The 26,332-nt window shown below is 41.5% G+C and overlaps 2 protein-coding genes across 3 annotated transcripts in view; both read left to right on the top strand.

The window, feature by feature from the left end:
• Nucleotides 1–5,640: 5,640 nt before the first annotated feature.
• gatm (glycine amidinotransferase (L-arginine:glycine amidinotransferase)) lies at nucleotides 5,641–13,169 on the top strand. Its single transcript, XM_053499946.1, has 9 exons — nucleotides 5,641–5,765; nucleotides 7,121–7,336; nucleotides 7,463–7,658; nucleotides 8,278–8,468; nucleotides 9,526–9,663; nucleotides 9,887–10,051; nucleotides 10,756–10,819; nucleotides 10,982–11,098; nucleotides 11,761–13,169. Exons 1-9 carry the CDS (start codon nucleotides 5,697–5,699, stop codon nucleotides 11,871–11,873), a joined length of 1,269 nt encoding a protein of 422 aa, XP_053355921.1. The 5' UTR covers nucleotides 5,641–5,696; the 3' UTR covers nucleotides 11,874–13,169.
• Nucleotides 13,170–22,214: 9,045 nt separating this feature from the next.
• Nucleotides 22,215–26,332, top strand: part of pde8a (phosphodiesterase 8A) — a 41,616-nt gene continuing 37,498 nt past the window's right edge. The window contains exons 1-2 of one of the 2 annotated variants that reach the window (XM_053499926.1): nucleotides 22,215–22,640; nucleotides 22,816–23,512. In XM_053499926.1, the coding sequence (XP_053355901.1) occupies nucleotides 23,375–23,512 (138 nt within the window). In that variant the 5' untranslated portion in view covers nucleotides 22,215–22,640; nucleotides 22,816–23,374. Of the gene's footprint in view, nucleotides 23,513–26,332 lie in introns of both variants that reach the window. The other variant, XM_053499925.1, reaches the window with a different exon arrangement.

Genomic DNA, 26,332 nt, shown 5'->3' with positions numbered 1-26,332 from the left:
CCACAGCCACACCCATAGCTCATCTACAGCCACACCCATAGCTCATCTACAGCCACACCCATAGCTCATCCATAGCCACACCCATAGCTCATCCACAGCCACACCCATAGCTCATCTACAGCCACACCCATAGCTCATCCATAGCCACACCCATAGCTCATCCATAGCCACACCCATAGCTCATCCACAGCCACACCCATAGCTCATCCACAGCCACACCCATAGCTCATCTACAGCCACACCCATAGCTCATCCATAGCCACACCCATAGCTCATCTACAGCCACACCCATAGCTCATCCATAGCCACACCCATAGCTCATCTACAGCCACACCCATAGCTCATCCATAGCCACACCCATAGCTCATCTACAGCCACACCCATAGCTCATCCATAGCTCATCCACATCCACATTTACATTTAGGCATTTGGCAGACACTCTTATCCAGAGCGACTTACATTTTTATCTCATTATACATCTGAACAGTTGAAGGTTAAGGGCCGCGCTCAAGGGCCCAACAGTGGCAACTTGGTGGTTGTGGGGTTTGAACTTGGGATCTTCTGAACCGTAGTCCAATACCTCAACTACTAAGATACCCCTGGCCCGAGCTATCCACAGCCACACCCATAGCGCATCCACAGCCACACCCACAAACTATCCTGACAGAATCTTAGAAAGCTAGCTAAATATGCAGAACACTAAAGAGAGCCTTTTTTCAGCTCTGTTGGAGTTCTCACCCTTACCTATTGTATACCTGTCCACTTTTCACAAACTCCGCGCCCTTGCAAAGAAATAAACCCCAAACATTTGTCTCTAAGTTGAGAATGGAATAGAGTGAAGAAAGTAGACTGTGGACAGCTAACAAGCTGCTACTGTAGAGCAAGTTACTTCCCCAGGGGTGGGGTATATATGTTCCAGAAAGCATGTAATTGGACAAATAGAGGACTAGTAGAGGACAAATCTTTAAAAATGTAATACTTTTCCTGAAAGTGATGGACTATCAAACTATACAGTTAAAATGAGAATATTTCCAAATCTATTTCTAGCTAAGGGACTTACCAGTCACCTCCTGATACAATATTATCACGATACCTTGGTGCCAATCCGAGTAAAATTGCAATTATAAATATCATTTTTTCAAATTTTCTCACAATTCTAAAACTTTGATCCTTAAAAGTTGAGTCAAAACGCAAAGGTTTTATACCTTAGCTGTATTTAGCAGCTTCACAACTGAATTGAACATGATTAGTTAAATGTAGTGCATTCCTTATAGTATTACTTGTCTCATTTTAATAACCAAGCACAGCATTTAGACACTACAAACCAAATTCAAATACAAGAGTTCAACATTTAACTTTAAATTGAATTAAACACAAAGCTAGATTGTTAGTGAGCAATGCGTATCTCATATTATTACTTCCAAACAACCTTCACCCCTACCACATGGGATGCCAGTGTGGAAAGAATTTAGATCGCCACCTGTAGGATTATAAAGAAATGGCAACGTCGTACACCTCAAATGCCACCAAAGGGTAAGACCTTCACTAGACAATGAGACAGGGGGTGCACACAGCCTCCAAAGCTTGCATAACTGAATCCCCCACATCATCTGGGATCTTTCGAACTGTAGTCCAATGCCTTAACCACTGAGCTACCCCTGGCCCCCAATCAAAAGTCTGTATGGAATGTAAGTGTGTGTGAATCAGAATGATCAGAACGTCCCTGATGAACGAGCCGAGTGTGACGGTGCTGAGGGAAAAACTCCCTGAGATGGTAATAGGAAGAAACCTTGAGAGGAACCAGACTCAACAGGGAACCCATCCTCATCTGGTATACGATGGTGCAGGTGTGCATATCACTAAACGTTAAGCACAAAAAGGTCCAAGACACTGACTCTGAACCGTGTTAAGACTCCGCCTATGTCCTCTAAATCGGCACTGTTCTCAGTGAGACGTGGGGCTGCTGTAACCTGCAGAGGTTCATGGGGTTCAAACTGTTGCACCCCAAAATATCTGTGTGGTGAAATCTAGCACACACCTCTCACACACTCTTACTGTGCAGAGTGAGATACAGCACAACTTCATGCTAGTGTAGCGTTAGCATAAAATTGACTAAACATTAAAACGGTAGAAGACTAAAGACTAGCGTGCGTACGGCCTGATCTTAGCACAGCGTTAATGTGACGTGGTTTAGTTTAGCCTACTTTCAGAATGAGGTTAGCATATCGTTAGCAGGAAGTTAGGTTTATCAACCTTGAGCTGTGTGTGTGTGTGTGTGTGTGTGTGTCACTGCAGCAGATTAACAGCACAGACTTTATCAAACTGATAAACATGCTCAAACCCAGTGACATGCTCGAACCCTGTCTTTACATAAACACACACCATAACTACACAACCAACACACACACACACACACACACACACACACAGTGAATAATGTAGCGGTATTGTGGCACAATATAGTACACACACACACACATACACAGACACACACACACACATACACACACACACACACATATTAACGTTTAGCCTCTCAAGGTTGCAGTGAGAGTCAGATAAGTGTGTGAAGTGATACAGCTTACAAGCAGAAGTTCACGTAACAAGCTAATACTTTATGATACACACACACCCACACACACACACACACACACACACACACACACACACACACACACACACACCAGACGTAGTAACCCTCTTGCTAATTTTACAGAAATGTAATTGAACCTTCCCTCCATTTTTAAATGATCACTACACTACCACCCCCCTCAACCCCCCTCAACCCCCCCCAACTTGTTCTGCATCAAGCGAAGAAATCAACTAAGGAGACTACTGTGACTACTAATGAGACGAGGAGGACAGCTAAACATCCGAAAATGTGAAATCTAATACTAAAAAACAAAAAAATTAAAAACATGTGTGATGTGAACTCATAGGATTGGGACTAAACAGCTGCATGTCCATAAAAACCACTTGTTAGATTTTAGATTTTATTTAGAATTTCACAAGACAGAATATTGCAGCACAAAACCCTGAAATGTGTCTAATATACTGTACACTCACTCCAAAGACAATCATTTACTTAATAGAAAACAAGTAAAATAACTGATATACAAAAATAAATAAAATAAATAAATAAATACAAAAAATTAGTATATATACAATACACAAATAATAAAAGTATGCAGATAGACAAAAAAGACATTCGAGCTCATGTAAGTGATCTACAGTTTTAGAGCACGAGGAATGAAGGAGAGCTCATGATGGTTACTTTGACTCCTAAGAGAATATGCAGGTGTTGGAGCCAAAGGCAGGACATACATGTGGTGGCGATGAACTGTCCCTGAGTATTTTAGTGAAAGTACATGTGGTGGCTTCATCACGCCTCTCAGTGTCGGGAGAGTTAAAGTCGGAATACCTATTATCCGACAGCATCGCTTTTAATCCTCTCCAACTCCTCAGAGAGACCTTTTGGTAGACCACCCTATACTGGACCAGCATACTCGAGAACCGGACATATAAAGTCAAGTATACTGGCATTAAATCATCACAAGGAAAACCTGATTTTTTAGCAGCACAAAGATTCTGCACATTCTGTGAATTCTGGGGCACACCTTCGAAACCATGTACTCAATGTGGGTGTCAGAGGCCGAGGCAGGGGATATTTAAACACAAACCAGTTTAAAGGTGGAATCTCTAGTATTTGCCAGTTCTGAGATGACAGGAGAGGGAGGGAACAGTCTAAGCTCCACTCATTGTCAATGTCAATTCCCATCTCCATTCCACTACAGAATCCAGGTTAAAGATCCCATTAGAAACTCTGTGATTGTTAGATCATCAGCGTATTTCACAGGTTTAACTGAAGGAGGCAAATATTAAGACATGACAAAAAGCAGAGAGGATAGACGTCCCCCCTGCGGAACACCAGCTGGAATTTGAAAAGAATTAGACACACAGAAGCCCCACAATAAGCCAGAGGGGTCGCCTGACATGCAAGTCAGCTAAGGAATGTACTGTAGAAGTCGACTACTGATCGATCGTGTCAAAAACTCGAGTGAAATCAACTCAAACAGCATGTATATCCATTTTGGGGGCGCGGTTACAGTAAGTTCTTCATGCCAGTGCTGTAGAATGTGAATGAAGAGAGTGTCTGTTGATCTATTCCTCAAAAAGCCATGTTGCGATGGTTCAAGCTTAGTAACTGTAACCTCTAGAACGGCATCTCTAAGGATTCCTTCAAAGACCTTTCCAACAGCTGAGTAGTGAGATAATCTGCTGGAAACTAGGCTTTGCTTTCTTGGGAACAGCTTTGACTATAGACTCCCTCCATTGTTTTGGATGTTGGTTGCATGTCTTGAGGACATCACATAAGACTGGTGGCAACTCTCCGTTAAAGGTCTTTAGCCCCCAAGGAGGAATGCAGTAGAACCAGCAGCCTTCACTGCATTCACTTTACGGAGTCTAGGTCTAATTTGTCCAATATTCCAATATAGGTAGACTAAAGTTTGCAGCTAACTTGCAGGTAACTTCTTCCTTAGACAGAAAAGTGTGGAACACATAATTCCACACAAGTGCCTATCCAGAATGTCACACTCATGTTGCATTATCTTCTGATCCTGAGGCACCACATCACTCTTATCTCCTTCCATCCCCATTAAAGTCTTCACTGACTTAACCCATTATTTAGGCTCGGAGCATCTCAGTTCCTCCACCTCGTGGTGATAATATTGTTTCTTTGCATTCTGGATTTTTTTTTTTTTGGCAATGATTGATTTTAATTTCCTATAAGTGGTCTTGCCACCAGAAGAAGAAGGTGGATCTTTTACCAGATCTTTAATTTGAACAGCCATCCAAACCTTATCTGTGTTTGTATTAGAGATGTTCTTGAATGGAACTGTTTTAGTGGGTGTTGTTAGTGAGACTCATTAAAAAGAAGGCTTTAGTTTGCTCGAGAGCATAAAGATAGGACTTTGGAGACATGTGACCTGATGATTCCAGATGAGCCTATTCTAGAGCGATGGGCGTCTCAGCGTGAGCAGGGAAGCGCATGACACGCATGGAGGCAGTGTGATGATCTCGGGCTGCTGCAGTTGTATATGATATGATACAGCGTTGGGACATACCACATGGATACTGATGTAGATACAGACAAACGTAAAAAGACATAAAAACACCTACATATGAGCAACAAAAAACATGTAAATTAAAATTTTAAATTAAAAAAATATATTTTATTTATATTTAAAATTATATTAAGAGAGAGAGAAATACAGATAGGCAGAGAGATAGACAGAAGAGACTAAGGTGGAAAGAGACGGACAGACAGACAGGAAAAATGGTTAGGGACAATAAGGGAGACAGATTCAGGAAGATAGACAGCAAGAGTGAGAGAGTGTGTGTGTGTGTGTGTGTGTGTGAGAGAGAGAGAGACAGTAAGCCAGAGACACATATACAGTGTGTTAGAGAGAGAGACAGACAGATAGAGAGACAGACAGATAGAGAGAGAGAGAGAGAGAGAGACAGGTGATAAGAATGTGCTGTTCCAGGGTGTGGGGTTTCGCAGGGCGTCGTGTTGCAGGAGGAATGCGAGTGCGGTGCTATATAACAGACCACTCTGCTCACACGCTGCACTTTACTTCATACACACCGCCGTGCATGCTGCAGGAATTACCCACAATCCCCTGGCCAGGAACATGCTGAGAGTGCGCTGTCTGAGAGGAGGAAGCCGAGGAGCCGAGGCTGCTCACTTAATCGGAGCCATGGTCAGTACACACACAGCTGGGACACTCACATCACTGTCATTAAAGACACACATTCTCACTACATTACACCTCTAACCCTCGCATGACTCGGTGGTGTGTGTGAGCAGGTACACGTACACACCTGACACCTGGTTTCACTTTAAAATGGTCAGTTTACTGTATATAAACATACCCTAGCACACATGACTGTTCATTATACCATCACGCTTACACCACTTTAACACACACGTTATGCAGTTACATGGCAGGTAAATTAGTGAACATTTCAATTTCATTTTTTAAAATTTGCATAGAATTAAATATTAGTAAATAAACACATTTTTTTTTAGCTTTTTAACTTTAAAACTGCAAAAATATATGAACTTTATGCTTTTATTATTGAAACATTTTTGAGAATATATTTATGGAACTATAATAATTATTCAAACTTTTGATCACATGGAGTTATGGAAAATTTTGAAGCACATTTTTTAAAAACATATATGAAACTGTGTTTATCTCCATATTCACGTGCTGTGTATATATATGACATGATTTGGACTTTAAAAAGCTTTTTTCCTGTTATATATAGATTTTCTCTGACATAACACATTGATAATATTATCTTTCCTCCGTCAAAACTGCTGATCTTTTTGTTCATCTTCTTTTCCTGGTGAACGAATACGTGCTGACCTTTGTGTGTGAGAACGTGTGGCTGTTATCGGTCTTATCAGTGATGGAGAGATTTATTCCTCTGCAGCTGTGCAGCAAAAGGAGATGCCAAAGTGCACACTTCTGTACTTAGTACCGGGGGGGGGGGGGGGGGGGGGGGTCAAGCTACTACAAGTATTCATTCATTCATTCATTCATTCATCCATTCACTGCTGATTTCTTAATGAGTTTGTTCATTCATTTGTCTCAAACATCCTTTTTTTAATTTATCTGTTAATTAAAAAATTTTTTTAATTAATTATTAATTAATCATTTTTTCAAGTGAACAAAATAATTCCTTCATTCCTTCAGTCATACATGAAGTCCAAGGTCAGTGTCAATACTGCATTTCATTAATACTTTCATTGCTTCAAGCTAGAGACTTAAACACATTAGTGAGTATCAGTTCACTACTGAAGTGTCTAGTGTATCTAGTTTCACTCACACTAGATACAGTGGAGTGAGCAGATGAATGTAGATGTAGGTCCGGTCTGATCTCATATCTCTATCAGGATGATACCGACAGAAAATGTTGGTTCAGGTATCGCACCCTGTAACCGACAGCGAAGGTTACAATAATCCTCCTGTAGAGCTTAACTGCACTGAGATGTAGCTTCTAACAGAATATAATTGTTTGATCTGTTTTCTTTTGTTTGTTTTTTCAGATGGGTCGTACGGTGTCCCGTTGGGTTCAGAAGGCGTTTCAGAGCTCGAGCTCGGCTGCCGCAGCGAGATCTCAGGCAGCTGAGGACGTGGCCGTCACTGAACCCCTGCCTGATGGGTGTCCAGTTTGCGCGTATAACGAGTGGGACCCGCTGGAGGAAGTGATTGTAGGGCGCGCGGAAAACGCACGCGTCCCTCCGTTTACTGTAGAGGTCAAGGTACAGGCAACCAGGCGTTCATTCATTTATTCATTCATTCCTTCTTAACTACATGCTCATTCACACTCACACACACTTGCGCTGTTTCACTAAATCATTTCCTCTTGTTTGTTTGTTTTTTGTCAGGCCAACACGTATGAGAAGTACTGGCCATTTTATCAGAAATACGGAGGGCATACATTCCCTGAGGGGCACCTACAGAAGGCGATCGCTGAAATCGAGGAAATGTGCAATATCCTGCGCCATGAGGGCGTCGTCGTGAGGAGACCCGAACCCATCGACTGGTCCGTCGAGTACAAAACCCCCGACTTCACATCCACAGGTGGGACATGTCCTAAGATTCAGGCCATTTTAACACTAGGGACAACTGTCTCGAACCACCCCTAAGTACGAGTGCCCCCCCGCCCTCTTCCCTGCTGGCCAGCTTCACATTAGTAATCTTGCTCCATGTGCTGTAGTACACTTGCATACCTATATACTCCGATACAGCAGGTGGCAGTATGGATCAGACAACAGTGTCAGACAACAGCCTGTTTTCCTTCATCAGTTACAAACTGCATGATGCTGAAAGTCAGAGTGATACGGAGTGACAATGGAGTGATCTGCACTACAGTTCTGGCATGTGCCCTTACCCAGAACAACTTTCATGTAGGTCATGTGGGTTAAAAGCCTTGTTTGAGGGCACTGCTGGGATTTGAACTCATGACCTAATGATAATGAGTCTGTGCTTCCTCTGATCTACTACTGCCCTTGATACACCACTAGTACAAGTCCACAGTACAGTGCCGATTGAGCAGTACGAATGATGGACATGAGGACTGTATTGTCCTGTCCACCTGCAGACACACGGATAAAGATATCAGGAATTTGCTGGAAGAGTCTAACGCAACATAATGCTGATGTACATCGCTGTGTGTTTATGTGTGTGTGTGTGTGTGTAGGTATGTACGCAGCCATGCCGCGGGACATCCTGCTTGTTGTTGGGAACGAGATCATTGAGGCTCCGATGGCATGGAGAGCTCGATTTTTCGAGTATCGCGCTTACAGGCCTCTCATTAAAGAGTACTTTAAACTAGGAGCGAAGTGGACCACAGCTCCCAAACCCACCATGGCAGACGAACTATACGACCAGGTCTCTCTAATAACACTCACACACACACACACACACACTCGCCTTTGATTGGTTTAAGTCCTCTTGGTACATTATCTTTAACATCATTATTTTCTTGTCACAGTTAGCAAAACATTGCTAGTGTGCTAATTAAACCATGGCTTAGTGGTTAGCACTGTGGCCTCGCACCTCAAGGGTCAGGGTCCGACTCCCACCTCTGGTCAGGTGGGTTTCCTTCAGGTACTCCGGTTTAGGCTGACTGGCGTTCCCAAATTGCCCATGTGTGAATGACAACCAGGTAACCTGGCAACCCGACCACTTAAGTACTTGCTACAGTACCGACATGTCTCCAGGGTGGGGAGTATCCGTCGCCCCATGTGCGGAAGAAAATCCCTAAACCATGACATCAATCATCTCACTCATCGTTTATACCACTTTATACTGTACACAGGGTCGTGGGGGCCTGGAGCCTATCCCAGGGGACTCAGGGAATGAGGTGGGGTACACCCTACACAGGGAACACACACACACACACACTAACTCACTCACTCATTCACACACTACGGGCAATTCGGGAATGCCAGTTAACCAATGTGTGTGTGTGTGTGTGTGTGTATTCCAGCGTGTTCAGATTTCTATTAAGAACGAATGTGTTTGTTTTAAATCAAGGACATTCTCACTCAGCAGATCCGTCTGGCTTATCACCCCTCGCTCTTTTTCCATTTCTCTCTCTCTCTCTCTCTCTCTCTCACACACACACACACACACACACACACACTCACTTCAGCACTCTCTCATGTGTGTTACTGGGTAGTTGTTAAGTTCTTCCTCGTCCTACAGACTGTAACACACTGCGTTTAAAATGAAAGTTGTACATCGATGTTAAATATAGACAGGTGGATCGAAAGTGGCAAAAATGTTGAAATTTTTGGAAAATTTTACATATTGGGGGGGGGTGTAATGGTATGGGTCAAGGTCATGTGTTTCAGTACACTTGTGTTGTATGCCACCCAGTGGTCATCCTGTGTACTAATAAAACAGTGTGTGTGTGTGTGTGTGTGTGTGTGTGTGTATGCAGGATTACCCAATACGTACAGTAGAGGACAGACACAAACTGGCTGCGGAGGGGAAGTTTGTCACCACTGAACATGAGCCGTGTTTTGACGCTGCTGATTTCATCCGAGCTGGAACAGATCTGTTTGTGCAGAGAAGCCAGGTGACATACACACACACACACACACCCTCACACACAAACACACGCAGTGTTATTAAACTTCCGAACACCTCAGTATACCTCGTCACGGCCCGAGACGCCTCCACAATCATTCTATAATAATATATTGTTTATAAAAACTATAATGAATTGTTGTCCTCTCTGTAAGAACTTCCCTGTGGTGTTTATATTATTGTGTTCTAACCATGTTCATGCCTGCATGCAGGTGACTAACTTTATGGGAATCGAGTGGATGAGGCGTCACCTCGCTCCCACCTACAAAGTGCACATCATCTCGTTTAAGGATCCGAACCCAATGCACATAGACGCCACCTTTAACATCATCGGACCCGGGTTGGTGTTGTCCAATCCAGACAGGCCGTGCCGACAGGTGACTGCCACGCCCTCCTTGTTTCATTGAGCTATGATAGGTGCACCACAAACGTTTAAGGTGGGCAAGAGGTAAGCTTATTCAGGTGAGCTAGAGAAGAAGAAACAAGCAAGTGGAGTCATGGAAAAGGTTTTGTAAAAGAAAAGCTAGCAAGAAAATAAATAATAATAGTTGGAGGTAGCAGAGCTGAAGATGTTGAGGTTCTCTTTGGGAGTGACAAGGATGGATAGGATTAAGAATGAGTTTATCAGAGGGACAACCCATGTTAGATGTTTTGGAGATAAAGTCAGAGAGGCCAGATTGAGGTGGTTTGGACATGTTCAGAGGAGAGATTGTGAATATATCGGTAGAAGGATGCTGAGGTTGGAACTGCCAGGCAGGAGGTCTAGAGGAAGACCAAAGAGGAGATTTATGGATGCAGTGAGAGAGGACATGAAGTTAGTTGGTGTGAGAGAAGAGGATGCAGAGGATAGGGTTAGATGGAGGCAGATGATTCGCTGTGGCGACCCCTGAAAGGGAACAGCCGAAAGACAAAGAAGATTATAATAAAAAACAAACAAACTCTACAACACTAATATGATGAGTGAAGAAAACTGCAGGAAGGTGTCTAGGAGTGAGGACAAAGGCAACCTGTGGCGTTATGATGGAGGTGATGTACATTTACCACTTATGACTGATGCCGAGTGTCTCGTGTCCTTCTGCAGATAGAGATGTTTAGGAAGGCCGGCTGGACGGTGGTGCATCCGCCAACACCTTTAATTCCTGATGGTGGGTTTCACCTTCACGCAGCACTGAATATTAATAAACTATTCATCATCCAGTCTGAGAATCAAATTCCTGTTTGAGTGACCGAACATTAACTACCTCATATAACATTAATGTATACCATTATAATGTATAACACAACAATGAAAAAAAACTTTGTCCCAGATCACCCACTCTGGATGTCCTCCAAGTGGCTGTCCATGAACGTCCTGATGCTGGATGAGAAACGCGTCATGGTGGACGCTAACGAGACCACCATTCAAAAAATGTTTGAAAATCTTGGTAAGTACCGTAAAAATCCCACGGCCTGTAGAACAGAGCTGGGAATCATCGACAGAATCATCGACAGAATCATCAATGCTCCATTTGATTAGTTAGATTTTTGGTCAATGTGAATTATTTTATTCAATTCGAATCGATAGCACTGATGTTCATTGTCTGATATTTATTAACTATTATAAACATCGTTAAGTAGCTAATATGGACTGAAACACTGTAATGTGGGGATTTACTTTAATGTCACATTTCAAAAATGTTTCTACATAAAATAAAAAACATAAAAAGCAGTAAACAGTAATTAATGAAAGTAAATCAGAGGTTTTTAATACCGAAGTTATAAATTAAACGTGTATAGCAAAGTACAGTACCGTATTATATTAAATAACTGTATTATTACAAAAAATTGCTTTATTAAGGGTCAGAGTGGCTGTAGCAGGTGTATGGGCCAACCAACCTGAGATTTCAGTTTAATTAAAACAGTTCGATACATTAAAATACATAAATATCCTCCCATAAATAGATGAAGGTGAAGGCTGTTCCAGGTCCACACGTGTGAAGACGATGCAGTGAAAGGAGGGTGAATACTTATGTACAGCGCGGTAAAAGGGATCTTTCAGAAGGCAGATGTTTACGTGTGTGTGTGTGTGTGTGTGTGTTTCTCCCAGGTATTAGTACGGTTAAAGTGAGCATTCGTCACGCTAACTCCCTGGGCGGAGGTTTCCACTGCTGGACCACAGACGTCCGGCGCAGAGGAACGCTGCAGTCATACTTCCACTAACCCTGCCAGAAGACCACGCGGTTCATCAGTTATTGAGTTCACATTCACACATCAGTGACGATTAACAATCCGTCTGCCGTCGTGTCCGAAACTCTTTAATCTCTGAATCAATTTAACAACTAAAACTGCAGCTGCAACTGCACTTGGCTCATCTCCATTGTACCAAATCCACTCTGGAATCACGTTAGAGTTTAGTCCAGACTGTAACCGTTAATAAGTCTTAATTCCTTTCCTTTTTGATGCATGTTCGAGCTTTGCAGACACACAGCACACACTCAATAACGACTGCATTTCTGGATAATGGGACTGTGTGAGCTCCTGTTAATTCATTATAATTATACTTTTTCCTCACGATGAGAAAGATCCAGTAGAACAACAATGAAGTGAAGACTTGGTGGATGTCCAGAGCTCATTGACTCAACCAAGCGCAGGAAAAGAGCCATAATCAGCATCGAATCTTTACCTCATTACCATCTTAACAGACGTAGTTTAATTTAAGAATTTCATTAAATTGCAAATCGTACGCAGTCCCAAAGAAGTCACGACTACTGTAGGAATGTCCGCCCTGCCATCCCATAATGCCCAGGGAAGTTCTGCTCTCTGCGTCACCAAGACGACAAACATGGCCAGGAATATACACGTGTATGCAAAAGTTACTACCTCCTTTTTACAATGAAGAGAAATACTTTTCTGTCTTAAATAATCGATTCTAACATGAACTTTTCTACCTTGTTTGTAGGTCATTACACACTCAATTTTCTTACAATATCTTGTTTTTTATATAATAATAAGAAGAATTTGTAAGGTTTTTTCGGTCACACCACTTTAGTAAGGTCCAGAGGAGGAGGATCACTGTGGGTCTTGTCTCCCCCTGCTGGTCATCATCTGCAATGTAACTCTAAGTCCTCACTCAACCAAAATGTAAATAGACTTTATGTTAAATTACAGGGTTTTTTTACGTTTTTTTTTTCTTACAATTATTTTCCACCATCTGTTTTCCATGCTTGTTTCCCACCATCTCTGTATTTTTTAAAGACATGAGTAATGAGGTGTCGGTTTAATATCCTGTGGCCGTGTTGTCATCACCCATACAGTAGCAGAGCTGACTCTGTGCCGCTTCGCTGCTCTTAATAAAATCATTATATTCAGTTTTGGAAAAGAATTTAAAAGCAAGAGAGGTATGTGAATGTGAGCTGGGTTGATTTATAAAGACAAATTAAAAATAATAGAATAATGCAAAACATGTTTGGTTTGATGCATGATGTGAAAAAATATTAAAAGGATGTTTGAAACTCACATGTGATTGACTTTTAATTGTGTAACATCAAACATACAGTAAGAGCTAGACAGAATAATTAGCATTATAATAGCAGGAGTAGCTTACATCTTAATATTAATAATAATAATAATAATAATAATAATAATAATAAGATATATGTGTAATAAAATTTGTGAAATCAATGTGCGTTAGAAGCCACAGATGCATTAGAAGCCACTGCTTGTCAGTTACAGAACCTTAAGTTCACACTAGTGACAAGTGATCATTTATTAACACAGGCCACGCCCACAGAAGTCTACGATTGACCCAACTTGTCACCTCCTAGTTTGAATACAGGGTTAGCCTGAAACCCCAAACAAGTCGCGGCTAACTGCGATCTGATGGAGCAGCCAAAACCCACACGTTTTGCATTTGGTAGTCGAGTCCCTCATATTCTACATCCTTCTGTGACTTTGAGGGCATTGGAAAGAACACACGCCACATTTAGTTAGAAACACTAATTAAATCTCTAATGCAATACTGGACAACTTCAGGATCTCATGATGTCAAATTAGCACACCAAGTTTTGTAACAATTTGATTTTACATTCACAAGACACAGCTCTTCTTCATACTTTGGGCCACAGCTGGAAACCTGTCCTGTCCCATGATTGGGAACGGATTGGGAACGGATTGGGTCAGGATTGGGTCAGGATTGGGAACGGATTGGGTCAGGATTGGGAACGGATTGGGTCAGGATTGGGAACGGATTGGGTCAGGATTGGGAACGGATTGGGAACGGATTGGGTCAGGATTGGGAACGGATTGGGCACGGATTGGGTCAGGATTGTCTGCAGATAGGGTTTATGGTCTGGGAGGAGGATGAAGTTTATTTTCCCCAGAAACATGCATTTTTGCATATGTGCGAGCTCTCATCACATCAAAGGAAATTAGACTTTAAATTTGACCTCATAGTGTTCATGGACTTGTAAATCAAAATGTAAAATTTGTGTGCTGTGGCTCCGCCTTGTGGTTCACAGAAGTTTGTACTCATGTTCCTCCCAAAGCCCTCCTGTACATGTGTACACCCATTTCCTTTTTGTTTATGATTGTTTATTCCCTAGGGTTTAATTATTAGGTGCTGAGTTCTGATTGGCTGTTGATGGCCGTGGACCATGGTTGTTTGGTCCAAATGATATTTTATCCAGTAGGATGATGTTTAACTTCCTTAGACACATGCACATGGATCTGTAAGTGTTTGACTTTGAGCGCCCCCTGCACACAGATGCCCCTATCCCTTCGCTTACTCAGGAGGGTAAAGCATCTCAAATGGCCTGAGGGTTGCGCTGTTGTGCTTTTGGGGTTTTTATAATTCATGAATCAATTAACCATAAAAAAAAACTATTATTTTTTACAAATGTTTCTAATTAGTTGGTCTAAGTCCTGCATGTTTCTGCCCAAGTAAAATTTTCAAAACATCAATTTTTAAAACCGAAAATCTTCAAACCATATAGACTTAATTTATATGGTTATTCAATTAAATTTTATACGTATAGTGCTTTTAACAATAGACGTTGTTGCAAAGCAGTTTTACTGGAATAAAACAATCCATGTGTAAATAAAAAAGTGGGAATTTATAGCTTCAGATCAAATGATGTATTTATTTGTATCATTTTTTTGCCTGAAGGGTCTGAAGATCATCCATTCCAAATTTCATAACAATCAGATCAATTGAGAAAAGAGTTGGAAATTTTACTTGGGCAGAAACAGACAAGGCTTAGATTCAACTGATTTAAAATACCCGGAGTACCCGGAGGAAACCCACCAAGCACAGGGAGAACATGCAAACTCCATGCACACAGAGACGGGAATCGAACCTGTGTACTAAAATAAAATAATTACTCAGATCTAAAATCTAAAAAATACATTTTACACACCATCAATACCACTAGCTAATCACAACCATGCTAACACCATATATAGTTCACAATGGAGGGCGCCAAAACTTAATTTATCAGTCTTACTGTGTTTTACACTATTAAACTATACTCTGTGAGTTGGTGTGGGTTAGTTTGACTTCGCTAATGTGTGAATAAAGTGACAGACTTCAGATTTGGTGATGGAGCTGCTACGGTTTCGGGCTAACCTGCTAAATGGCCTGAACGTCATCACTGTTGGGTGTAACGCGTTAGGGTTCTTGTAAAGGTCTTGACTAAAACTACATGCATGAGGAATCACAAAGGAGTTTTCATTTTCTGCAGAGGAAAAGTACTGAACTAGTTACTTTTATCAGAAAGTAACGCTGTAATGGAACTGATTACTTTATAAAAACAGTAATTTTGTAACGTAATTAGTTACTTTAAACAGTAACGTCCCTCAACACTGAACTTTATAATATGAAGCACTTCGTTTTTATTTTATTATATTTGTATTTTATTTATTTATTTATTGTATTTTTAGTTTATTACAATAAAAATTAATATTCTTCTCGTAAAAGTATGTGTGTCTCTCATTACATGTGTTTTTATGAGCATACAACTAGTTAAAATAAAATTAAATGTCTTATACAAGTATACATTACATTTGGCCCATGTATTGGTGTTAGAACGTCTGTTTTAATTTCAGAATCTTTTCAATGCAAGTGACTTGTCAAAATGTATTAAATATGATAACAGACCAATAAATAATAACTTTGGTACTAATGGTTTACTGTGCTTTCCATCACCAAAACTAAGTGTCCCCGCACCCCAATGGAACTCCTCACTGCACCTCCGGGCCGCACCACTACACCATGGGGGAGTAGCCGAGAGAAAACCTGATACATCGGTAAAAACTCAGATAATAAGAATCATTTAAAAAACACTAGTGAGATGATGAGATGCTCGAACTTCAGGGACTCGGTACAACTAGGACAGTAGGAGACAGCACAGTAAGACCAGGGACTAGTCCAGTCATAACGGAACTGCCGGTACTTACAGTTTTTAATCTATACAAATACTACTGACAATTTATGTGTGTATATGTGTGTATATGTGTATTTTTAAGTCTGGCAAACTTAATTCAAGGCTTTTACAACTTTTTACAGACATTTTCCTCTATTATAACATGTGACATGGGTAATATGTTCGAGTGGCTGGAACGGATTATCTGCATGTACATTATTCCAATACATTTTAATACAATACGAGATTTCACCTTAAGAACGGATTCAATTTGCATGCTGATGTACCGCTGTATTGGTCTCCAGTGACCCTTTCTTTTACATACTTAATTTATAATTTATATGATTTTTAATATTACTTTTAACTACTGTGCTGTACTTATACTTCATGCTCAACTAAAAGGCTCTTATGATCAGGAACCGCTCGAGGAACCGCGTAGCTCCTTATGGTTGCACCTTGTAAGTGTCTTTAAAGAGTTAATACTGTACATCTTTGAAAAAGACAGACTTAGATCGGTTTCCAGGTCACGGGCTGAAGGATCGAGGAATTACAGAGACATCAATTAGAGAACAGGGCTGCACCTTAAGAGAGGTTGTACCTAGGGAACTAGGTCACTGGAAAATACTGGAACTTTAAAAAAAAAAACCTGGAAAGAATAAGAATAGTGAATTAGGAGAGATTAATAAATAAAATAATGATGGATGTAGAAGGTATTGGAATTAGGAAACAAATATCCCTGAAAAAAAGTCAGCTTGGAAGTTAGAAGCTAGGATATCTCTTAAACTCAGAGCCTTTTTTCTGAAAATGCTTTTCCGTACATTGACAGAGACCAGGAACCAATCACAAAATGTCCAGTTGCAGGTAAATCTTTCCCTACATTCTGTAAGAAGCTGTGCAGAATCGGCTTATCCTTCAGACCAAGAACTGTATTAGTGCGATTGTATGGGTGTGGCTAGAGACAGCGCTGATCACTGATTGGTTGAATCCATCCTGATTAATGCCTCAGACACAGAACTGCTCACTTCTCACGGGTCTTCAGTGTCCTGACTGTCCGGTGCACTCTTTCTCTTTTAGAATTCCACATTTCTGCAAGGTTTAAAAACACAATTTAAATTTCATCAGATTTAATGTGTTATATTATTGTAAATAATATAATATAAAATAAATTATATAATATTATTTTTCATTTGTTTATCTTTTCTCCTTAAGTAAGGTCGGTGTAAAATCCATCATCCTCTCACTTTGTTTTACCCTGAATAGGGTATAAATCAGGCTGTATAGTATCACCCTGCGGAGTGCTCTATGTGCATGGTGTAAAAACTCAGTTTATTGTTTTTATCTAAAGAGAAGGTTTTTGGCAAACTTTGACTGATCTTAAGGTGCACAGGCTGAGCCTCTATAAGGTTTTACTAAAGTTTTGGTTTAAAGCTTAACCAGATAAACTAAGCTAAAAACCTTCAATGCAGAGGTGATTTATATTTAGCCACACCCACAAAATCCCTTAAAAGGCCAAGCTCATAAAGGGAGAACAACAACACAATGACGACTGAACACTAAACCTTCCAAAGACGCAGTTCAGCCGTTACAACACGACGTCTAACACCGATACACACTAACCATTCCTCCAGCAGATGTTTTATTCCTAATTCTACAGCTGCTCTGATTTGTATTTATTTTACAGATTTATTAACAGTTTATTGCTTTGAAGTGATAAATATAGAGCAAACAATGTATATTTAACTAACTGGATTTTCATGAACACCGTATATATTTCTCTTGTAAAAGCACGCGACCAATTGGTTTGCACACACTTAAATAAATGAGAATCATTTTATTATCAATTTGGTTTCCACTGGAGATTAAAGTATTGGCACCCTGCTGTTTAGGTTTACTCGTCGCCATCGCTCCACACTCGCTCTGTGTTTAACTCATCGAGCCTAACACTAGTCAACTTATCATAACCTCTGGAGAAACTCCTCCTACTTTCAAGAGTGATGTTATATGATGGGAAACAGACTCAGTGCAGAAGAAAAAAAGCACCAATAAAACTCGGGACGCCGGAGAGAGACTGTGATTAGGAAATTAGGGAAGTACGAGGGACTGGAACGAGGAGCCGTTAGAAACTTTAATAACTAAGAATAAAAATGGGAATGTACAGGAAAGCACAGTGACAAGGTCTGGGCAAGAAGGGGAACTCCAGGAAGTAAGAAACAGGAAGTCAGAGTAACGTCGTAGATTTGTCTTTATTAGACATAGACACTGGAAGGTCTCACAAGAGGTTCGCACATGTGGCAGAATGTTTTCACACTGTCTATAAAAATCATCAGAGTCATTTATGAATCTAAGCGAACCACTGGAGGAGTCATTAATGAATATTCATGAATCCCAGGATTAAAAATATATCACTCTACAGCATTGAACCAGCTACAGCATGAATGTGCGCATGATGAATGAAACTTGAATTTAGAATCCAAGGGGAAATTGTTTACAGCTGTAGGCTGAATCACTTGTGTCGCGGCTAACACTTATATTTACGTTTGTGTAGTAACGTATCAACTTTTTGTGGCTGATTCCTTTGGTAGTTAAACCTACTAAACTGTTCAGCTAGCTACAAAAGTGTAAGGAGTTAAAGATACAAACAAAGCCATAGTGTTTAACCACATGAGTGGCATGGCGGACCTGTGTAATCGTGTTTGAAGCTCACGGCGTCTTTAATGCTATAACACTGGACGAGCTCAGGACCCAATACTCATATATCAGTGAACAAAACGTGAGTCACGTGCTGATAAAATCAACAGGTTTTATGTTTTACACTCAGATACTAGTTACTAGTTGTACTTCCCAGGCCTCGGCGTCCACACTAGCACCTGCCAAGTCAGTCATGTTGTCCGTGGTTTGTCTCCAGGACGGTCATCGCTTGTGGGCGTGGCCTATACAGTGTTTTTATGATAAATAACTATTTAAACACGATGTGTTTTGCATGTTATGTGCTTAACTTTGCAGTATCTTCTTTCTTAAATTAGCAAATCGAGCTAGCTGTACTAGCTACACACACTCACTGCTACTTTAAACTGTTTTACTTGTCCTTATGCACATTTTATGATGAAATGGTTACATGTTTTCCCTCCAGTTTTGTGTTAAACGGTAAACAGGAACTAACCACAGGTTAGAATTTAGGTTGTATCTAAGTCTAGTAATTTACGTAAAATTGTAAAAATCTTCTAGCTGCACGCTTTAGATGGTAAATAATCTCATGTCGCTTCATCATCAGGTGGTAGACGCTATAATATCAAGGCTGTCGCTGAGTGGGCGTGGCCTTTAATAAACCCACCTCACACCAGACCCCAGTGCGTCCATCATGTGAACTGTGGGAGTGTCTGTTAACGTAGTGAACCAAACCCTGTTGTCTTTAATCTTTTATCCGTGTAAAACAGAGGAAGAAAGGAGAAGACGGGGAACGCCTCCCAAAGAGCAGCGCAGTCCCTCGTCTCATTGTGTGTCTCATTGTGTAGCAGTCTTAAAACTACACAAAACACACTTACACAACTTTCATTCGGAGGCATTCAGCAGGCGCTTTTATCTAAATCCACTTAGTCCTGAGGCTGAATCCAATCCAGACGTAGAGCCGAGCACCTGAGGCCTAAGAGCCTTAATATATAATAACGCTAATTACTAAAGCATTGCTCAGGAGCCGAGCTCACACTCCTGGGACTTAAACTCTGCTCTTTTCATCAGGAAAATCTTTTCCAGACTTTTTTGAGGGGGTGTTTTCAAAGATATAGATTAAAAGTTAGTGCATTAAATAAAAACAAATGTGGAAAGCCAGAGATGGAGAACCTTACTGATGTCATTCAGTGCATTTTTATTCTTTGGTTTTTTTTTTTTCAATTAAAACTTTTTCCGGAGATTCAAACCTCTCCACATTTGAACAAAATAGAAGATGGTGATGGATCAGTAAAAACATGCCTGACGTTTCCCTTTTCAGTTTTGGGTTAGAAATGAGAGCCTACGATACACTGTGCAAAAGTCTTCCACCCCCTGTGTTTCACAAACTCACTCACTCATCTTCTACACCACTTTATCCTGTATTCAGGGTCGCGGGGGGTCTGGAGCCTATCCCAGGAGACTTAGGGCACGTGGCGGGGTACACCTTGGACAGGGTGCCAATCCATCACAGGGCACACACACATACACACTCTATGGGCAATTTTGGGAACGCCAATTAGCCTAATCTGCAAGTCTTTGGACTGTAAAAGGAAACTGGAGCACTTGGAGGAAACTCACCAAGCACAGAGAGAACATGCAAACTCCACACACACACAGGAATCGAACCCGGACCCTGGAGGTGCAAGGTGATAGTGCTAACCACTACACCACCATAAGACTTTATGACTTTGTTATTGAGTCATTACTGATTTTCAAACATTAGTATTCCAAAAGAAGGCAGCACATTATATAAACCTTTTATACCAAAAAATAAATAAATAAATAAAAACCCTATATGAAAGCTGCTGGGTTTTGCTGAAGAGAAGCAGGTGTGACAGTCCGAGTCCTGGACCCTGAAATCTGCGGGATGCTGAGTAAACCTCAGGAGGTCATTTCCTTATTAAACATCATGATTTGTACCATATAAAATACAAATTTAAACATTTCTTGTTTGACTTTTGGCACGTGACATTGGGTGACTAGAAAACTGTCTATATAATAAATAGCAAATAAATAGAATTTAATTTATTATGTATACAGGTTTTTCATGTGCATTATAGGACTTATCTTAATTATTACAGTATTTAATTTGACTGTTTTTATGTTAATTAGTATGCTTTTTTTAGAAACATCATCCTTTGTACTAATATTAAACTCGTGTGTGTGTGTGTGTGTGTGTGTGTGTGTGTGTGTGTGTGTGTAATTTCTTTTTCTAAAATATATAGCTTTAGCATGCACACTATACAATTTTATTCCAGATAAATTCCCAAATTATAAAGTACAAACACTATAATATAATATGGGACAATGTTCTGTTATTTATTTATTTAATGTCAGTTATTGTTTCATGTTTTGTATTTTTTAAAGAGTAAACACTCCGTCTGTAGGTAATAAGAACCTGCCCGTGTGTGTAGATGAGTGTGTAGATGAGTGATAATCTCTAGGATATACACACACACACACACACACACACTCCGGACGCTCCTCTCCGAACCTGTCTGTGTGTGTGTGTGTGTGGAGACGTTAATCGGTCATAAACGGCAACAGCAGGAAGAACAAAAACGGATCAACCCGCGTTTGATGATCAGATCAAAGGGCGCAGGAGCGCGTTTTCGAAGCTGCCGCCGCGCGCGCGCTCCTCCCCGGCCGGGTGCGCGCGCCTCGGGTTGGCCGCGCGCGACTGATTTGCATTGACGTCAGTAGAGGCTGTAGGTCAATCCTCGCGCGTGCTTTTATTGGATCTGCTGCTGTCAAGCAGCGCTGAGGACCGAGAGAGCGACCGGGAGACACACACACACACACACACACACACCATCGAGAGCGAGCGAGCGAGAGAACGAGCGAACGAGCAGGAGGAGAAAAAACAAACACACACACACACACACACACACACCGCTGTTACCGCCGCCGCCGCCGCGGGTCCGAGTCCGGGAAGTCGAGGGCGCAGATCGGCGCTGTGTGTGTGTGTGTGTCTCCGTCTGTGTGTGTGTGTGTGTGTGTGTGTGTGTGATCGCTGTGCGCGTTACCCCCAGACACCCTGACAGGCTCGAGCCTTCATCTCCTCTGTGTGTGTGTGTGTGTGTGTGTGTAGAAGACCAGGCCGTGTGATCTCTCTCTCTCTCTCCGTGTCTCTCGGATGCGCGCGCTCACGGTGTAGCTGCCCTGCCTGGGTGTGAAATGCCCCGGTCGGTGTGAGAGAGGCTCCGGGATCCATCCGCCGCACTACAGCTCCGGGACCTGTCTCTCTGTGTCTCTGTCTCTGTCTGTCTCTCTCTCTCTCTCTCTCTCTGTCTCTCTGTCTCTCTCTCTCTCTGTCTCTCTCTCTCTCTCTGTCTCTCTGTCTCTCTCTCTCTGTGTCTCTGTCTGTCTCTCTGTGTCTCTCTCTGTCTCTGTGTCTCTCTCTGTGTCTCTCTCTCTGTCTCTCTCTGTGTCTCTGTCTCTCTCTGTCTCTCTGTGTCTCTCTCTGTGTCTCTCTGTCTCTCTCTGTGTGTCTCCACTGCTGAAGCCACAGGATCTCATTCTCTCTCCAGATTTCAGGGTGGAGTAAACAACAACAACAACAACAACAATAACAATAATAAACACACCAAGGCCAAAAGCATGGACCAAACTACGGCCTGGGACTAACTACAGGACTACATCTCTCTCCTCTCTTCTGGTCTTTTTCTCCTCCTTGTTTTTGGGACAAACAGCTGCCAGAGACGGACTGACTGAGTGCTGAGGATCAGAATGATAAAGCTGATGAGGATGATGAGGATGAGGATGGTGATGATGAGGATGAGGATGGTGATGAGGAGTGAAGAGGGTTCAGTCTAAAATGGAGCTCCATGGAGTTTGAGCGCGAGAGGAAATCTATTTCCTGGTCAGGGGGGCGGGGGGGAAAAGGAAGATAGACAATTATCATTATTGTTATTGTTATGATCAGTTCTTATTGTTCTTATTATTAGTTTCATCCTGTACTCTTATTATTATTATTATTATTATTATTATTGTTGTTGTTGTTTTACTAGTGTTACTATATTAATGAATACAAACAGGGGAATAAAGGACAGAAAGAGAAGGAGAAGAAGAAGAAGAAGGTAATCAAGTGGAGAACATAATGTTCCTAGCTCGGTGTGGAGAACTTATGTGGAGTATCTAAAGGACCTTCCAGGTGGATGAACAAGTGACCAGAGGAAAAAAAAAAAAAAAAGAACTCAAATGAGCAGAACTAGAAAACTCACCATGCCTGGTTCGGTTTGTGGAACTTTATAGAGTATCTAAAGGGCCTTCTTAGTGGACTTAAGGAAAAAACATTGTCCCCACGTGGAGAGCAGGACTGTACTCGCATCAAAGGGAAGAAAAAAAAAAGATCAATAATCAAGAGAATGTATCTGGGTTTGGACTGGAGGAACTGAGGAGATCACAAAGCTGACTCAGGAATCCAGGAGACCTTGCTCGAGAACATAACGTCCCTGGTCTGGTCTGGTTTCGAAAAGGCTTTCTGCTCTGGACCTAAGGAGGGAACGTAACAGGTCTGGACGTGGAAAGGAGACGCAGAGAAAAAGAAAGACCTAGCTAGGCGTCCTGAAGAAGGAGAAGAAGCGTGAGTGAAGCATGGGCTGTGCTTCCAGCATCCATATCTCGGATCGGGTGGTGTATCACAGTGGAAAAGAGTCCGAGGACTGCCCCCCACACTCCCCCCCGCAGGGCAACAACACCCAGAACTGCCCCATCAAGGCCTCTGATTACAAGGTGACACACACACACACACACACACACACACCATACAATCAGACTGTGTGCTGAGATTACATTCTTGATGGTTTATCATGGATCTTATGTCATTTCTGACCTCCATGTTTTTTTTCTTTACTCACCCATGGAATTATGGGATTGCCTTCTGTCAGAAGGACACATGCCACTTTATCTGCCCTACTTAGGCAGCCTCCTCCCGCAGGGATCCACAAGTGTGTGAGAAACATGCAGGATAGAGCAGAGCCGATCGTGAAAATATCACTAAATGTTAGACTATTAATACAATGTGAGAATGAACCCTGTGTGTGTGTGTGTGTGTGTGTGTGTGTGTGTGTGTGTGTGTGAGAGAGAGAGAGAGAGAGAGTGAGCAACTGAGGGTTCCTTGAATCCTGGAGTCAACATACACACATGAAATAGACCCACTGCTGACATTAAACACATTCACATTCAGCCTGCATGCACCACACACACACACACACACACACACACACACACACACACACACACAGAAGGTCATGAACATGCCTGCTGCTTGTATAAAGTGTTTAAATTCTTTATTTTTGTTTTTGTTGAATCTGTGTTTTCTCCTAATTGAATTCATTTCTAAGCTCCGCCCACTTTCTGCATCATGGTGTAAAATCTGTGATTCTTCAAAACATCTAAAATCCTAAAATGTTTAAGGATTTAAAATGAAATAATAACAAACAGGTTTAGACGTACATGGTGTAAAACATTCTTCTGTGCTACATTTAACCTGAAAAGATTCAACATCATGTCTCTCTCTCTCTCTCTCTCTTTCTCACACACACACACACACACACACACACACACGTACGTACATACACACACACACATGCGATAAAATGAGGGAGGGTTGTGTGTGTCAAGGCCGTCGGCACACACTCGTCCTGCTAGGCTGCATATCTGATGACCAAAAGATTCATTGAAAAAAAGCATGATATATACACACACACACACACACACACACACACGACTGAAAAATGTTGTTTTACAAGTGAGCATTAAAAAAAAGTCCAACATTTTAAAACGGTGTGTTTCTCTGTGTATTTTAGTTCCGTTACACATGACCAATCATTATTCAGGTCACAGTCACATGACCCAGGGGTTCCCTTGTACCGTCGTCCAACGCAGGGTGCCAATATTTTTAGCATTTAAATATCTGCAGTGGTGTTAATATACCACTGTGAATATAAACTCTGTATGGATAAGCTGTTGCTATGGAAACGATGAAGTGTTACTGTGATGCAGCCATAGAGAATTAATCAACACCTTCTGACCAATCAGGGCGCAGAGTTCATCACTGCTGTGGTCCGAGCACTTGTGGAACCGATGTGGGAGTGTGTGTGCAAATTGTTGGCTAACGTATTGCTCAGTGCCAATCAGTGTTGGGTAGTTAGCTAGTTAAATAACCAGCTAGTTTAAAGGTCACACCGGTTGCGATTAAGATAATGATGGACAGTACGTGTAAAGCTATAAAAAAAAATTGTAATTTGCTCAAATTTTAGCATAATCAGTGTATACATAATGACCGGTAATGTGATCAACTTCCGTTTCCCCCGCAGAGGGAGCTTCTGCTAAGTTTTTACAGCGAACCATTCTCCTTCTGTTTTTAACATAAATGTAAACTTACGAACTGTTACTTCCTTTAATCTCATAACCCTGGGCCACCATGGAACTGTATCATGGTGTAACGTAAAATCATCAATGTGTCAGGCACAGCCACAACATGGCCATGTAGACTTGTTAGCATGCAGCGATCTTAGTGCTAATGATGTAACCTTTTTGTCTAACTATTGTACACAGACAATCACCGACGTCACAAGTGTGCGTACTGTACACGCGAGTAATCCGAGCTAACTTGAGTTAACTAATTGAAGTTTCTGAGCTTTGATCTGCGTGAAAAAAGTGTTAGATCTTTGAAGCACCAAGCAAGATTGTCATGGCTAATGATGAAGAGTTTGCTAATGGTAATAACCTTCGTGCGTGTTCTGATAACATTTACATTTAGGCATTTAGCAGACGCTCTTATCCAGAGCGACTTACATGTTTATCTTACAAATCTGAGCAGTTGAGGGTTAAGAGCCGCGCTCAAGGGTCCAACAGTGGCAACTTGGTGGTTGTGGGGTTTGAACCTGGGATCTTCCGAACCGTAGTCCAATGCCTTAACTACTGAGCTACCCCTGGCCCCTGATAAAGATGCTCGACAGCACTCACGTCGAGTCGTTTTGTCCACGGTGAAGAATCAGCACCTGAACACAGCTCATGATTTACAAAGACTTAAAGAAGATTTGTCAAAGCGCTAACAAAGCACCAACGTTCCACTACAGGAACTTGTAGCTGGTCAAATATTTATGCTAGCACTGAATGCTGAGATACATTAGTTAGTTAGTTGTGTAAAACTGACTTCTGGAATATTTTTTATAACTAAATATGTTTCACCAATCAGCAGTTTAGTATAAAAGGCTCCGCCCCCACCAATGATTGGAAGTCCATGAATGTCACGTTTCTGACAGAAACAGACAGTATGAGAACCGTCTTTGGTTTGAGAAGTTCGTCTAGCCTCGCTAAGAGACAGTAAAGCGCTGAAGAGTCCCCGGGTCAGAGTGAGGACCTTGTGGGGTTCAGGTGTGTTACACCTGTGTAATTGTCATACTGGACCTGAAGGCATTAGTCTCAGGTGCTTCAGCTGTGGGATAAGAAGCATCTTGTATCTGGTGTACAATTTTCTGGGCAGAAGCTTCAGGATTTCTGTTTTTGAAAAGAAAGAACCATTTAAATATCACAGCACGATGAACC

Source organism: Clarias gariepinus, chromosome 7, assembly GCF_024256425.1.
Source record: "Clarias gariepinus isolate MV-2021 ecotype Netherlands chromosome 7, CGAR_prim_01v2, whole genome shotgun sequence".
Lineage (NCBI taxonomy): Eukaryota > Metazoa > Chordata > Actinopteri > Siluriformes > Clariidae > Clarias > Clarias gariepinus.
The sequence above is the reverse complement of the archived record's forward strand: the minus strand, read 5'-3'. Positions and strand labels throughout refer to the sequence as shown.

Bases quoted from the DNA above. Each gene is read 5' to 3' on its own strand.
- gatm (XM_053499946.1), top strand. From the start codon at position 5,697: ATGCTGAGAGTGCGCTGTCTGAGAGGAGGAAGCCGAGGAGCCGAGGCT. The intron at 7,337-7,462 runs GTACAGGCAACC...GTTTTTTGTCAG, and splicing joins CGTTTACTGTAGAGGTCAAG to GCCAACACGTATGAGAAGTA. The intron at 7,659-8,277 runs GTGGGACATGTC...GTGTGTGTGTAG, and splicing joins CCCCGACTTCACATCCACAG to GTATGTACGCAGCCATGCCG.